Source organism: Solanum pennellii, chromosome 4, assembly GCF_001406875.1.
Source record: "Solanum pennellii chromosome 4, SPENNV200".
Classification (NCBI taxonomy): domain Eukaryota; kingdom Viridiplantae; phylum Streptophyta; class Magnoliopsida; order Solanales; family Solanaceae; genus Solanum; species Solanum pennellii.
This window is the reverse complement of record NC_028640.1, coordinates 63,072,137-63,089,176: the sequence shown is the minus strand read 5'-3', so window position 1 is coordinate 63,089,176 and position 17,040 is coordinate 63,072,137. Positions and strand designations below refer to the sequence as shown.

General features: G+C 28.6%; 1 protein-coding gene across 1 annotated transcript in view; it reads left to right on the top strand.

Annotated features, from left to right (window-relative positions):
• Nucleotides 1-15,017, top strand: part of LOC107016905 (cytochrome P450 CYP736A12-like) — a 27,965-nt gene extending 12,948 nt beyond the window's left edge. Inside the window, exons 2-7 of the mRNA XM_015217224.2 lie at nucleotides 11,467-11,567; nucleotides 13,349-13,416; nucleotides 13,486-13,784; nucleotides 13,904-14,007; nucleotides 14,765-14,847; nucleotides 14,962-15,017. Coding sequence (XP_015072710.1) covers nucleotides 11,467-11,567; nucleotides 13,349-13,416; nucleotides 13,486-13,784; nucleotides 13,904-14,007; nucleotides 14,765-14,847; nucleotides 14,962-15,017 — 711 coding nt within the window. The remainder of the gene's footprint in view (nucleotides 1-11,466; nucleotides 11,568-13,348; nucleotides 13,417-13,485; nucleotides 13,785-13,903; nucleotides 14,008-14,764; nucleotides 14,848-14,961) is intronic.
• Nucleotides 15,018-17,040: the final 2,023 nt, after the last annotated feature.

Genomic DNA, 17,040 nt, shown 5'->3' with positions numbered 1-17,040 from the left:
GAAAGATGGTGGTCTCGTATCAATGGTGTGACGGGCATTGGTACGAGTACCGGTGTTATAAAAAGGAAAAGTACTATTATAGAATGTGGACTGAAATTTGAGAATGCCAAAGCATATGGGCATTAGCTGATATATTATTGACTTGAATTCCTTGTGTGATTGTGTTTTATTTATTTCACCCGTATAGTTGAGATAATTGAGGTGGTTATGTATTATATTCATATTGATTGATTGAGATGCATCATCATTCCCTCTATTGAAACAATATTGTGCACATGCATAGAGATGAGACTGAGTATAAGTTGGGCACGTGGAGATCGTCCGTGCTGGGGATGGTGAGATGTTAAGATTGTAATTTGGGCACGTGGAGACCGTCCGTGCGAAAATTGTTTGATATTATGATAGTGCGTTGAGATCGTCCGCACAGACACGTGGAGATCGTCCGTGTCGGTATATGGACCTCGCGAGTCCCCCATGGGTCATGAACTCTCGATGTATTTCCGAGGAGTATCATGTATATACGGTTGAGTGAGTACTGGGTATTCTGAGACATATCATTACATGGCATCATATTGCATTGCATTTCATCCCATCATTCATTCTTGATGACTATATGTTTCGTTTGGTGTTTAGAAAATATTAAATGTTGATTTCCTTTATTGATGAAACTTGAATAGTAAGTGTATATATATATATATATATACTTGTACAATCTAAGAATTTATTTTCTTATATAACTCCCGTCACTACTTCTTCGTGGTCGGTCAATGAGACATACTGAGTACACGTGGTTTCGTACTCATACTACACTTGTTGCACTCTTTGTGGTGCAGATTCGATTCCAAGTAGGAGCACATCTCGAGGAGCAGTTTGAGTCCGAGTTTGGAGTGTCTTGGAGTTGTGGTGAGCTGCTTGGCTGTTCCGTGGCCCACACCTCCCTCTATATTTTTTATTTATTCTGTTATTCAGTATTCAGACAGGATATCCCTTATGTTAGATTTGCCTTTTTAGTTTCAGACTTGCATCGTATTTTAGAAGCTCTTGTACTCATGACACCATTTCTTGGGTAGTATTTTTTTTCAGTTTTCCGCATTCGTACTTATAAGAACTCAGTGTTGGAGATTTGGAAATTTGTTGTCTTTTCACTTCTTGTTAGTTAAGTTTGTTAAAATATGCTGGTTGGCTTACCTATTGGTTGGGAATATAGGTGCCATCACGACTCGTGATTTTGGGTCGTGACAAAATGGTACGGAAGACATAGTATTAAAAATCACGAAAAAAACATGATTATTTAAATAAAAAGAGAAATGATTTCTTATCTTGTACATTTTTTAAAAAGAAATTCATTATATATTTTAGTAGGAATCATCACTTTTATATATAAAATATAGAAGATATTTTATTTTTACGCTAAGTAAATGTTACTAACAATTGACAAATACTGATCCGCGTACGTACTTCACACAATTTTCGAGATAAATAATCGTCAAGTTGCATAAATTTGGAGAAAATGATTGCTAGTCTCGTGAAAATGTTTTTGTAGTTTTATATTCTATATGTTTAAAAAAGAATGATTTATCTTTTTAGTTATTTAAAAAAAAATTCTTTTTGGTACTCCCTTCCTCCGGTCATTTTGAATATCAAGTTTTGCTTTTCGAAAGTCAAAATTAAATTAGATTACATTAATTTAATATTTAAATAAAAAAATTAGATATTCAAAAAGTATATGAAAAATACTATAAATTGCAACTTTTTGTATATTACTATGATGAATAAAAGATACATTATAAAATGTTAGTCAAAATTGTTATTGTTTGACTCTAAAAAAGGAAACCATGGCTACTAAAAGTGGACAGACATAATATTATTTAAATTTCAAATTTTCACGTGACATGTTTCAGACAACAAGATTAAAGAATATTTTTGTACATTTTACATAGAGCTGTCAATATGGGCTAGCCCACCCCATCCGGGCTAATCCATGCAGGCTTTAACATTTTACGGGCCAGACCGGGCTAGCCCATTTTTTGTGTGGGCCAAAAAATGATCGGCCCAGCCCACAAGTACGTGGGCTACAGGCTTGCCGGGCCAGCCCACTTTTTAAAAAAATATATTTTTTTATAATATTAAATTAAATTATAAATTATAATTTAAAAATATTATCATAAATATCGACAAAACAATATTACATTATGTTAGACCTCATTTGTTTGCACTTAATGGGGTTTGAATCTTAATCATTCAGATTTGCCTTATTAAGTGTGTTTGTTTTTAAGAATTGAATCTTAATTATTCAGATTCAATTCGTTAACTTCGTTTGTTTTATTTTCTTATAAGCCTCTTAATGGGTCTGGATATATCTGAATGAATCAGATCTGTAACACACCCTTAACACTATTCAGACTAAAAAATAAGACTCCTATCTTAATTCAACTAAATCACGACAACTCATAAAAATAGTTTTCTTATTTAATTAATATTAATTACATGCTTGTTATTATAATTTCCTTTATTCATATTAACTTAATATAATCTTTTACTTTCTAAATTAATCAATATATTTGAATTGATAAGCACTCCCATGATATAATATTTAGCACGATTTTAAAAAATATGAAAGTATTAGTTATTTGATCGATAACAATAAAAAGTTTCTACAATAAAATAAAATAAAATATTTTCCTAAACTATATATTTACTACTCTATATAAACTATTTTAAATTGCATTATATTAGATTCTCAAAGTATTTGAGTGCAAAAAATAGTCATATTAATGATGTAACTTGATGTTGAGTTCTTAAAAGATAAATCATATTACCTTGTTACGGTAAAAATGTTCAAAATATTATTTTATATGGAAAAAAATTATTTTACTAACAAGGTTTTTATAATATTTTATTGATATAACGTTTAATTTCATATGTGCATTCAGATATTGAAAACAAACTGTCCCAATAATTTAGTGTTCAGATTTAGAGACAATATTTTAATATTCAGATGTTTATTCAGATTTATACATCTAGATCTTAATGCACATTTTAATATTTAAATGTGTATTCAAATTCAAACGTCTTAATCCTAATGGAAACAAATGAGACCTTGTCACTACTTGTTAATCAAATTCACAAATATAATAATCTTTATAATATTTAGGGAAAATGCACAAGTACCCCCTAGACTATGACCGAAATTCCAAAGACACACCTTACTAAGGTCGTATTACCCCCTGAACTTATTTTTTTTGTAATTTTGTGTACCTCTTTGGCTTACGTGGCATTCAAATATTTCTGACGCGCCTCAATTTCGTGGAGTCACATAGAGTGCCACATAATACAAAAGGTGTATAAAATTACAAAAAACAAAATAATTCAGGGGTAATAGAACCTTATTTTAGTTAAGGTGTGTCTCTGGGATTTTGGTCATAGTCTACGTGCATTTTCCTTAATATTTATTAAGTTTTTTTTTCAACTAAAAGTATAAATATTTAAATAGAAATATTAACCTAATTGTTTTGATTTTGGACTCTCTTTATTTTTAAATTTTAATATTATATTATATTTTTAAATTAATTTTTATTGGCTCACGGGCCGGCCCTATCAATATTTCTCAAGCCCCCCAAATGAGCAGACTTATTCAGGCCGGGCTAAAAAGCCCTTTTCTTAAATGAGCTCCAAAAATCTTAGCCCAGCCCTATTAAATCTCGGGTTAGGCCAGGTCGGCCCAACAGGCCTAGTCCATATTGACGGCTCTAATTTTACATAACTTTATATAGGACCATAAAATTGAAAAAGTCTCTTCGTTTTTTTATATTTCTGTCAAGTTAAATTAGGTCAGTTTTAAAAATGAACATAATATTTTTTTTATATAAATAAATCATCATTTTTACAACATCTTTGTTTTATATAGGAAATTTGAAAAAAAAAGGGAATTTCTCTTCTAATCAAATTATAAAAAGGACAAAATTTCAAATACTCTATTTTTCATCTCAGTCATTATAATTTCTCTATCGATAGATAATATTAAACACGATAATATTCATCCTGGTCCATATTATTTATTATTATCTACTATATAACAAAAGGGAATTTATGTCCAAGTAGATAGCAGGTCAACATGCCTGTTTGGGCGTTTTGAGGTCACTTTAGTAATTTGATAAAATTGGAGTAATTCTGTAGGCTTCGATTATCGTAGTTATTTTTAAGTAGCTAAAAGTTTTGTATATTTTCAATTTAAATTTTTTTAATACTATAAATTATAATAAGTAACAATTAATATATTTATAAAAAATTTAGTTAGTTTTCAAAAAAAATTTGGCACTATATAAAATAGGACAAACAAAGCAACATATATTATTTACGATGATTTAAAAGTATCAAAAATTACAATAATTAAAATTTTAAATTATTTAAAATATATATAATAAAATAGGTTGACTCTCATAATTCTATCAGAGTTACATATATTTGGGACAGTGAAAATAACATATATCATTTAAATGTTTCAAAAATATATTATATATTATAATAATTAATAACTTAAAATATCTGAAAGACATTTTAAAAGGGTTCATCATGTAATTTTATCCATATCAAATAAATTAGGACAAAGTGATTAGTGATATATATTATTTGAAAGTTGCATAAAAAATATTATAAATCACAATAATTAATAACTTAAAATATTTTTTTAAAAAAATATGAAAATCTAGATGACTCTTCAAATTTCATTTGTGTCACATAAATTGAAACAAAGAAATAACATATATTGGATCTATTCTAATTTATTTGTCTTATTTTCTAAGTTTTTTTATATTTAAAAATTGCATAAAACTACTATAAATCATTGACAACATAAAATATTTATTTAAGAAAAACATTTAAAATTCGAACGATTCTTGAAATTAATCTATTATTAAAAATGAAGTAAAAATACTATAAATCATGATAATTGACGATATAAAATATTTAAAAAGGCAAACCATAAAATTTATGTTGATTCTAGAAATTAATCTATCGTTAAATATTGCGTAAAAAAATACTATAGATCGTCATATTTGACAACTAAAAATATTTATAAAGCACATATAAAAATTTGACTGATTTTTAAAATTAATTTATCAGTGTCAAATAAAATGAGAAAAAGGAAATAATATGTATTATTTAATGTGAAATTATTTAATTTGAAAACTATGTAAGAAATATTGTAACTATTAACTAGTAATAACATTTGATTCACTCTTGAAATATTATCTATGCAATAAAAACTGAGAGAAGTGGAGTAATATCTATTATTTATAAATTACATAAAGAATATTAGAAATTATATCATTTATAAGTTAAAATATTCAAAAGTCATATTAAATTTGAATAACTCGCTCTATTTTATTTGTATCACATAAATTAAGACAAAAAATAACAATATATAGCATTTGAGGTTTATGGATTTAGAATTTTAATATATTTTAATTGTTGAACTCTAAGTTAATAATCTTGTATTAAATTTCTTAAACAAATATAAATTTTTAACTAAAATTACTAAATTCGATCATACGCTTAATTTATTGACGCAAAGGATCACCAATATTTTTAAAAAGCAGTCCATTTTCGCTTTTAGAATTATATGCAACTAATATATGAATTTAACATATCATCAAAGGACCAAGCGTTTTTACTTAATTAAGATAAACGAAGAAAGATATACTCTAGAATTACGTCAGTGTAAACAAAAAAATATAAGCCATTACTTGTCATTTTCTACCAATTATGCCATTGCAAATATTATGACCTAATAACGCATGTTACTTATTTGTCATTTATATTTTTTATTTATAAAAACATAATAATGCAAGTTTTTAATTACATAGTATTTTTTGATATGTTTTAATTTGTTTATTTTATTTTTATTTTTAATTCATTTCATAAAAGAATCATTCCTTTTCTGACAAATACTTATTCTTATTTCTAACTTTCTACATGGTGATTTAAAAGAATTCTTACTTTCTACGTGAAAATTTGAAAATCACAAAATCAAATTGCATGGTATAGATATCAAATTGTGTGTGTTTGATTTTTCTTTATTTTTTAAATTTTATGTCAGTAAAAATCAGATAAATAAATCAAAATAAATGTAATGAAGTGTTTGATTTGATGTGCTGCAAAATGGACTATAACTTTCATATGTATAGACGTAAAATTAAAAATTAAAAATTTATAAATTTAAAATTTTAATTTTTTAAGTTAGCGAGATCGAAATAGTTCTCATCTGTTCCACTTGAATTCATTTATTTGACTTTTAAAATGTGTCTGTGATGCAAATGATTCTAATTAACTAAGTCATTATTCTTATACAAAAGACTAATGTTTGAATGGTTACACGACAAAAATAGTAGTAGCTCAATTTACTAGCTTAGCACTCAATTTGGCAATATGCCATTTGAAAAATACTTCACCGACTGGCATGTTAAAAGTCATATAACTCACCGTAATTAATAATTTAAAATATTATATTATATATTTAAAATTTATATAAAATATACTATAAGTTACAATAATTAATAATCAATATATATATATAAATGAGGATCATAGACAAGGTGATGTGGCATCTCTCTATGGCCTCCATTCTTTTTTTCTTTTTTCTCTCTTTTTTGATATTTTCTCTTCTTTCTTTTCATAAAATAATTTTTTTATTAATCTAAATTTTTAAATAACTTGGTTAAGACCATGCAATACAATGTCACAAGTTTTCAATTTGTGTTGTAACTTATTCCTTAAAAAAAAAGAAGAACCATGATAGAAATATTTTTTTGCCAAAATCAAAAATAATAATTGAAAAAAAAAGACTTGTAATTTAATGAACCAATACTATGACTTGTGTTTTTATTATTTTATTTATTATTTTTTATCCCACTTTTAATTGTTTTTTTACGCTTTATTTTATATGAATTGAAATAAGTAATTGAAAATAAAATTTAATGAGTGAAAATATTGATCCCATAATTGATGATGTTGCAAACTTTTGAGTCAAAACTGTTCTTCTTTGCCTTGGTTTACTTGTATGTATATTGCACTCCACATATATTTTATATTAGATATTTAGATTCTTTATACTATCAAAATCATATTTTTATAACTCTTTTGAAGTATATTAAAATATAATTATCAAATCAAAATAAATAGAATTGTGAATATAAATATTTAATATATATATTTTATGAAATTTAAAAATAGGACAAATTATTTATTTATGGATTTGATAAATTAATTTATTTTTGTTAAATACGTACATTGTGAAAATTTTAATTAAATATTGAATACAAATGAAATAAATTGATTCAATTTTTAATATATTAAAAAAATAAAATCACAAAATTTAGTACTATATAAAAACTTTATGTTAAATTTTAAATTATATTTTAATATACTTAGTTATGAATATATATCTCACGCCGGGTGTTCATGTATTAGTTTTATAGAGAAAAAGGTGTAATCATTGATTTGAAAATGCAAGGAGTACATTTGAAATCAAAACGTATTATCAAAGTATTCAATTCAACTAATCTTCCATTCTATTAATCACTATTTAATATGTGAAGAGCTTATTATGTATCAAATATTTTTATATAGTTAAAATGAATCTATTTTTCTCTCTCTCTCTCTCTCTCCATATATATATATATATATATATATATATAGAGAGAGAGAGAGAGAGAGAGATAGATAGATAGATAGTAAGCGAGTTAATACAAAAATCATGTTCTCATTCGAAGTTGAACATATCGAGACTTAATAATCAGTAGCATAACATTTTAATTACTTTCTTAAAAGTCGTATTAACGAGTCAACATAACATTTATCTTTTGATATAATTGCAACTAAAAAATCTAAAATATCGATTGATGTGCAAAAACCATACGAATCTAAATTGTATATTTAAAAAAAGAACAAGAACGATTGAAAAATAAAATATTTAAAGAAGTTTTATCATATCAATATAACAAAGAATAATAAGACCTATAGATGTATTTCATTAGCATTTTCAGTTACTTCACAATATAACTTTTAGATACTCAAGAAAAAAAGGTACACCATTGTGATAGATTATAGATGTTAAATTTGTTAAGCTTCATTTCAATTGTCATCTCAAATGATCTTCATAATTAATATATAATTAAAAAAGTATAGTGATAATATTATGTTTGGGCATACTGAGAATATATAATTAATTAAAAAAGTAATTCTTTGACATTTATTTCAAAGACCGCGCGAAGCGCGGCCAAATTTCCTAGTTTAAAATATTTTGATATCTGATAAGAGGCTACAAACACACAACTCTTAATTGTATAACATATATTTAAAAATTACGTGAAAAATACAATAGATCACAATACTTAACAATTTTAATATTCCATTATGTATTAGAAAAATTAAATTATTGAATTTTATATAAATTTTTAAATACAAATATAAATTTATAATAAAAATACTAATAAGATTTGTGAAAACTACCAAATTTCTAAACCCTAGAAAATATTAATAAAAAGGGCTGACTGTGTGACTAAGTCTATCTCAATAAAATTGTTGCGATAAAAACTTTACAATTCTTTCTAAAACAAATATTCTAACTCCTTTCTTTAGGAACTATAAATTTTTTTTCTGTCTTGTATCTTGGGATATCCTTACTTGATAATCAGTAATGCTCTTGAATAAATATGTAGATTCAAATTTGAGCTTATACTAAACTAATTTACTTGTATTAATTTTTTTTGGCATATCTTCCTGTTTTATTTGCATCTTGAATTTGAACTTATCTATTTTATAATTCTGAAACATAGATAGCTTATCCATTGCCTCGGTTTTTCTAGAAACATTTAAAGCGCCTTTCAACCTATCAACTTCACATTTTGCTTGTTCCTATTCAATAGGAGGATCATCTTCTAATTTTTCCACCTTATATTGGATCAAAAGAGAAACGTTTGCATCTCATCTTAATGTTTTAACTTTGGTTTTCCAACACCATCATCAATCAAGCAATGCTTGTTCTTAAAGAATACTTTATATATTTTTTTCTAGAGAACTGATGAATATTTAACAAGTTTTAATCAATATTCTGGTAGCATGAGGCAAAACGTTGTAAACAATAGCTCTTAATTGATAATTATTGGTTAGAGAAACTCTCACAACAATAGTTTTGTATTTTTATATACACAAAGTTAATTGTATTTTAACTGCTTGTTGTGTGTTAAATCGTGTGCCTCATAAAAAATCTAAATTGATACCTTTTGAATTGTGAAAGGTTACAAGCCAAGTTTAAGATATCTAAGAGTTTGGGGTTGTCTAGCCTTTGTAATGCTAATGGATCCCAAGATTACAAAGTTGGATAAGAAAATTACTACTTGTCCTTTTCTTGGTTATACTTCGAATAGTACAACCTATAAAGTTTTTAATCTTGAAGACAAAATTGTGATAGAATCGGGTGATGCTATTTTTCATGAAAATAAGTTTCCTTTTGATTCTAAAAATAATGGTGTTCAAAGGATTAAACACAATATTTTGTCACTACTTAGTTCTTCTACTTCAACTTTGAAAAATAAAGAAGTTAATGATTTTGAGTTAAGAAGAAGTAAAAGAGCTAGAGTAGAAAAATTTTGGTCCTGATTTTTGTGTATTTAATGTTGGAGATGACCTTTTCACCTTGAAAGAAGCATTATCTTCACATGATGCTATTTTTTGGAAAGAGGTTGTAAATGGTGAAATGGAATCACTAATTTCTAATAAAACTTGGAAATTAGTTGATTTACCACCGGGTTGTAAAACAATTAGTTGCAAATGAGTCTTAAGGAAAAAGTTCAAATCGGATGGTTCTATTGATATATATATAATGGTAGACTAGTTGCAAAAGGTTTTAAACAACTAGAAGACCCAGAAATTTTTGATACTTTTTCTCCGGTAACAAGAATTACATCAATTAGACTTTTCATTGCTATGACTGCAATTTTTATTTGTAAATTCATCAAATGGATGTAAAATTATTTTTTTAAATGAAGACATAAATGAGGATATTTATATGGAACAACACGAGTCTTTTATTGAATCAGACCCAGAAAACAAATCATGTAAACTTACTAAATCCCTATATGACTTGAAACATGCACCAAAGCAATGACATGAAAAAATTGATCAATATCATCCCACTGACGGACATTCATTATCATTATCCTACCAATGGATCATTATCATTATCCTACCAATGGATCAATATCATCCCACCAACAGATATTCATTATCATTATCCTACCTATGGATCAACATCATCCTACTGACGGATATTCATTAGCATTATCCTACCAATGGATCATCATTATCCTGTCAATGAATCAATATCATCCCACGGACGAATATTTATTAGCATTATCCTACCAATGTATCATTATCATTATCCTACCAACGGATTAATATCATCTCACCGATGGATATTCATTAGCATTATCCTATCAATATATCATTATCATTATTCTACCAATGTAACAACATCATCCCACCGACGAATATTCATTAGCATTATCCTACCAATGGATCATTATCATTATCCTATGAATGAATTAATATCATTCTATCGACGAATTTTTATTATCATTATCCTACCAATGGATCAACATTATTCTATCAATGGATCATCAATATCATCCTATCAATAGAGCAACATCATCCTACCGACGGATCTTCATTATCATTATCCTACCAATAGACCAACATTATCCTATCAATGGATCATTATCATTATTTTGCCAATGAATCATCATCATCATCCTATCGATGGAGCAACATCATCATCCTATCATTATCGTCATCCTATCAATGTAGCAACAACATCACCATCCTATCAATGGAGCGTCATCATCATGCTATCATATAACAATATTATCCTACTAATGGATCAACATCATCCTACCGATGAATTATTGTCATCTTCCTAATGATCATTAATCATCATCAATATTTTCATTTGCAAGAACGTCATCAAGAGAGATATCAACATATTACATCAGTCTATTTCTTATCAGTCCATATTAAAGAAAGAGTACATTTGAGATAATATTTTAAATATGAGACATAAGCGTTATTTTCTTTACGTCAAATTCGATGAAATTGACGTCAAATGTTCGAGGAGAAAAATTAAATGTTAACACGGTAAAAGACGTTATCTCCCCATTCTAACTACAATTTTTATGCTAATGAGTTTTATCTCTGTCTTTGTCGAGAGCATCCAAGAGGATGAATTCTCAAAGCAAACCACAGGTGCGGGCAACATCAAAGGTATGCATCACAACGTGAAACTTTTTCTAAGCAGCGAACCGGGACATAGTCTGAAGAGGAGTATCAAACTCCTAGGATGCAAGCTGAGGAGAGACTTCCGCCACAATTAAACCACAACCCTATTAGAAGACATATGGGTTTTTTCTTTAGGTTTCTCAATTTCAATTTCGTATCCGGAAAATTTTGGTTCATCTGGAGCAACTTTCTAATCTGAGTGAAAATACACCAAGAGCTTTGGAAATTATGTTCGTGTAAGTTCTTACTTATGGGTGTGAAAGACCCCACATTTATGGGCTAAGAGGTTGCAAGCCTCTTTTTCATACTCAACTTATTTGTCACTCTCCTAGAATCGAAAGTTATCTAGTACAATAGATTTTCTTTTCAACCGATCGAATCGAACTACAAACAGTCTGATTCCTTAAGTTTACGGATATGTAGGCGGGCTCAATGTTGAAAACTCGCCTGTATTCCAACATTCGCTCTTAAGTCTTATTCTCGAGCATTTCGATCCCTTCATAATTCGGTATCGGAATAGCTTTTGAATTTTTTAAAAATGGTGCGTTAAAGCAAGCGCATCGAGCTACAAGTGGTCTGAATTCTCATATATCCAAAGATATGTAGGAAACTCATTTTCGGTGTTCGGTCATAATTCCTAAAGTACGTATCAAAAACTTTCTTCTAAGGGATAAAGATGCGGTCGGTCAAAATTGGATTTGTCAATTTCATTTTCCTCAGAGTTCTTTCATCAATCCAAGTCAAACGAGGGACAGTTGCTGACACCTAATTTTGACCATCCACAATATAAATTAACCATCGAGCTTCTTAAATTATAAACAATTTGAAATAATTGGCTTTATAATATTCAAAATATTATTCAAGTTATTGAAATAGTTTTCTCTCTTTTATAAATTTTAAAAAAATATATATGTTTTATATAGTTTTGTATATAATTAATATATTTTATGGTTATTCGAATATCATCTCAAAAATATTTTTTTAATTAAATATTTAATTAATTAGTTTAGTCATATAATGCTTTATATTTTAAATCATTTAATTTATATTTGAGGTAACTATTTTATTTTGTTAAGATTGAATATGTCATTCATTTTTTGCCGAATCTGACATTTTTCAGTGTCACACTTTATATTGTGACACTGATTTTCTTTACACGAGGAGAGTTATTCTCATTTTATTAAAATATGATTGTTCAGTCCACTAATACAGAGCAAAAAATAGTCTAGTCATTCATGGACTAGCAGTCTTATTTTGTTTAATTTGAGAGTTATTGTTTCATTACTTCGGTATTTCTTAGTTGCCTGTTATGAACAAATTCATTTAGGATATTAGTTAGCAAAATGATCACTTCCCCTACTTATTTGTTCATTTTGTTCAATGTACATAATATGGCTCAAATCATTGTTTTCGTGATTATTAATTGTAGAAAGTGTTCCAGGCCCGCTCTTCTTTCACTTTTAGTATACTAATCTTCCTTCCTCTTTTGTTGCATGTGAAATCTGCTCGAGTTTTACATGAACTCCTATGTTCTCCTTCGCATTTCGAATGGGCTGCGGAGGCCCAAAATTTTTGTAAGAGTCAACCAGCCGTAAAAATCGAAGAACAGGCCGCGAGAGCCCTATACAATACACGATAAAGCGCTGAAGATCGGCTTTTCGGAGAAATTGGGCCAAAATCGCACCTTTATTTCTTAGAAGTTGTATTTTGTTATGTTTGGGCCTAAGCCCTTTTATTTCCATTATTATTAGTATAAGTTATAGGAACCACATATTATAAATAACTAAATAACATTTTATCCCTTCTAGTTTTGTATTTACCAAAATTCCCTTAAAAATCATGTTTGCGGGATACATGTTGAGAAGCACGGGATACATAAGTGTTGATACATTTCAATTGATAGTGGTTGCATTTAATTAGGATATAATAACGTAATTTTGTTTTTAATAACTATAAATCACGCAATTTACGCTCGACAGCTTGCGTAACTGATTGATAAATTCAAATTTCAAATTAGAGTAGCTTCGTCAAACAAATTTGGTCCTGATAAAGTTGATCTGCATTCTAGGAAGTCGAAAAAAACAGGTTAGAAGATGAATATCTCAATTTTGTTACGACATTCTGGAATTTGGGTAAGCGATGTTGATTATGAAGGTTACAAGGTTGATGGAATTGTCGTTGGACAATCCATTTCATTTGTGAATCTGAAAGCTTTGATTGTAGCAGAGCTGGAGATCGACAATGTTACAAAAAATATTGAAATTCGATACATTGTAGAGGGAAACTCATGTCCATTGAAAATCAAGAACGATATGGGTGTGAAACTTTATTTGGAAGTAAAAAGGAATGCGCCTGAAATCGACATGTATCCGTTTTGTATTGATACAACTGATAAAATTGTTGGGAGATACATAATTTTGATTGTTCATCTGGGGAAATCGTATACATGGAAGGTACCGAAAGAGATACTGAAGCTCTTGGTCTGGTCGAATCGAGAATTTTTGACTTTGATTATATTTCATAATTAAATGCTACAAATTACATAACTGATTCCAATAGTACTGATGTGAAGACGGGGCAGTTGTATAAGGATAAAGGAACACTCATCGCCGTAATGGCTAAATATAAAATAAAGAACAACTTCAATTTTCGAGTGAAAAGATCGGATAAAAAAAGGTATTGGAGTGCTTTCTCTTTAGATTTTGCATATATTTAGTACAGTTCTAGTTGCTATTGTGTCTGATACATAAGTCTATTAAGTATATGTTTCGTTGTGATAAGTTTGTTAGTGTTTGATGAGTATTGACAATTAATATACATGTGTATTGATTAAATCTTATTATGTGATACATAAAAATTTTATAAAAATATGGCTGTGTTCTTTATTATGGTAGATACATTAGTTATGAGCAACTTTAACATTGCTTTTGTTATATGAATTAATCCGATGAAAAAATTTGGATAACTATGTGTTGGTTTGCTTCAGTGATCAATGTGGATGGACTTTAAAGTCTTCTTGCAGAAAAAAATCTGATGTATTCAAAGTGAGATACTTTAATAGTGAACATACATGTCCGATGCGGGATATGATACTAACAAAAGTCCAAGCAACAATTGGATTTATTAGTGGTGTGACTGCCACTAAATTGGTAAATCATAAACGAATTCATACGCCTCAAGATGTAATTGTAGATATTCGAGAATTATATGGGGTTGAGATATCATACCAGCAAGCATGATGTGCTAGGGAACGTGCACTAGAAATGCTCAAGGGTAAGCCATCAGAAGGATATAAGCAGATGCCGAGATACATATGAATACTAAATAAAGTGTATCCAAATTCATATATAAGGATGCAAAAGACGGAAGATAATCAATTCATGTATCTTTTCATAGCCCTGATACCGTTGATAAGAGAGTTCGACTACTGCAGGCCTGTAGTTATAGTGGACGCTGCACATCTTGGTGGGGCTTACAAAGGTACTTTTGTATCAGCGATCACACTCGATGATGCAGGTATGACTGTTGTAATACTGATGTAATGTAAAACTTGTTTTATATTTATACTTAATATATCTTAGTGTAAACATGATGTATCATGAAGTTAAATATGTGCTGCTTTGAAATTAGGTTGCATATTGCCATTGACATATGGTGTTGTAGACACTGAAAATGACTGTTCGTGAACATGGTTCTCCGAACAGTTCAAAAATGCATTTGGTGAGCGTGAAAACATGTGTATTGTAACAGATAGAAATGAAAGTATCATGAAGAGTGTAAGCATTGTGTACCCAAATGTACCTCATTGTGCATGCATATGACATCTTTGGAAGAATGTATGTTCAAGCTTCAAAAGAAGTAAAAACACACTAAGTGATATATTTTAATTAATGACAAAGGTATACAGAAAGGAAGATTTTGATAAATATTGCTAAAGTGGTGAAAGTTGATCATAGGGTGAAGGATTACCTTGAAGATATTGGTTATGAGAAGTGGTCAAGAGTTCATTCGATCGTAAATAGAGGTAGAATGATGACTTCGAACATCGCAGAGTGTATCAATAGCTGCCTTGTTGATGCACGTAGGTTAACTATAATAGAAATAACATCATATACAAAGGACACATTGGGCCAAAGATTTGAGGAGATATTGATTGTAAACGCATTAAAGATGAAGATATTTATCAATATCCCTAAATTTCTGTTTAATGTACCAAAAACAAGATGATTTTCAGACTGTGTTTTAGATGAAATTGTCCGGCCACCTAGATATAGAAGGTTGGCTGGACGACCAAGGAAGCGAAGAAAGAAAAATGCGGATGAGAAAATACAGTGAACAATAATTTTTGTGGGCAATGTGGACAAGAAGGACACAACAGGAGAACTTGTACTTTCTTCCCGAAAGAGAACTGAAATAATGTTTTAAAATAGGACATTCGTGTTCATGATACTTATATGTATTTTTTGCTTTAGTATTCGGACTAAATAAAGTATATTGGTTACACAACTTATTTTGTTGTTCAACTAAATGCATTTGCTGATAATTTTGTGCCAAGCTTATATTATATATAAACTTATTCTCAAACTCTTAAATTAATAAATAAATCTGAATGTATATACTGTAAAAATAATTATTGTATAAATGAATAAAACATTGATTCAATATCATAATCACGATTTAAATATATTCAAGTGTCCCAAACTTGACTTTTTCAAGTGTGTACTATATGTATCATATAAACTGCATTTTGAGTTATAATTTTGATATATTATACTTAGCAGTGTTGCCTTTCAATTTAATAGTATGTTGTAATTAGTTTGTTGACGTATATGATGTATCATATACATTCATATAATTCAAGTGTCTCACATATAACTGCAATTGTTATATGTCAATTAAATTCAATTATAATATACATTAGAACTTATGTATCATAAACATCATTTTGTAAGTGAACTTTCAAAATACTTAAACTCAAAAATGCACCTTAACGTTATAAGGCAACAAATGTATCTAAAACAATACATTGAAAGAACATAATGTTAATAACTAACAAAAGATTGTAATACAAATAAGTTTTTAGATAAACACATAAAAAGAAAATTGTCTTCAAAACAAAACAACATAAAAAATTGTTCATGCTATCCCTACTAAGTACTAATCTATGTTAATGAGATCATGTTCAGTTGGTATTGTGGATTGACCCTTAGGCTTTGGTGGATCATCATTCTCACTTATGTATCCACCCTTGACCTTGTCGTTGCCGTGTCTCCATAACAATGCTGCATATCTATTGCGTAGATAATTTGCAATATGATCATCAGTATCAGGTGGTATGACAAGTTGGTCACTCAAAAGCTCTGCAAATGTAGCTACGTATAACCCGCAGTCCCTACAACAAAATGCAGAATATAAATTTGTAAAATAACTTACATATATTATTGTGTAGTCCAGAATTTAAATACTTACAGGCTATCATTTTCTTGTTTCATGATGCCTTCAGCATATTCAATGTTAAGAGGATTATGTGACTCTAAAAATGTACTAGTTTGTTTGTCCTTATATGCATCAAGTTCTGGCCAGTTTGTCCGCTCAGTGTTTTCAAAGAAACCACTGCCAATGAGGTAAGAAGGTAGCATCCTTGACAATTTTTGTATCTCTTCAGAATATACACGTTTCCTTGTACCTAAAGAAGATTCATACATGCGT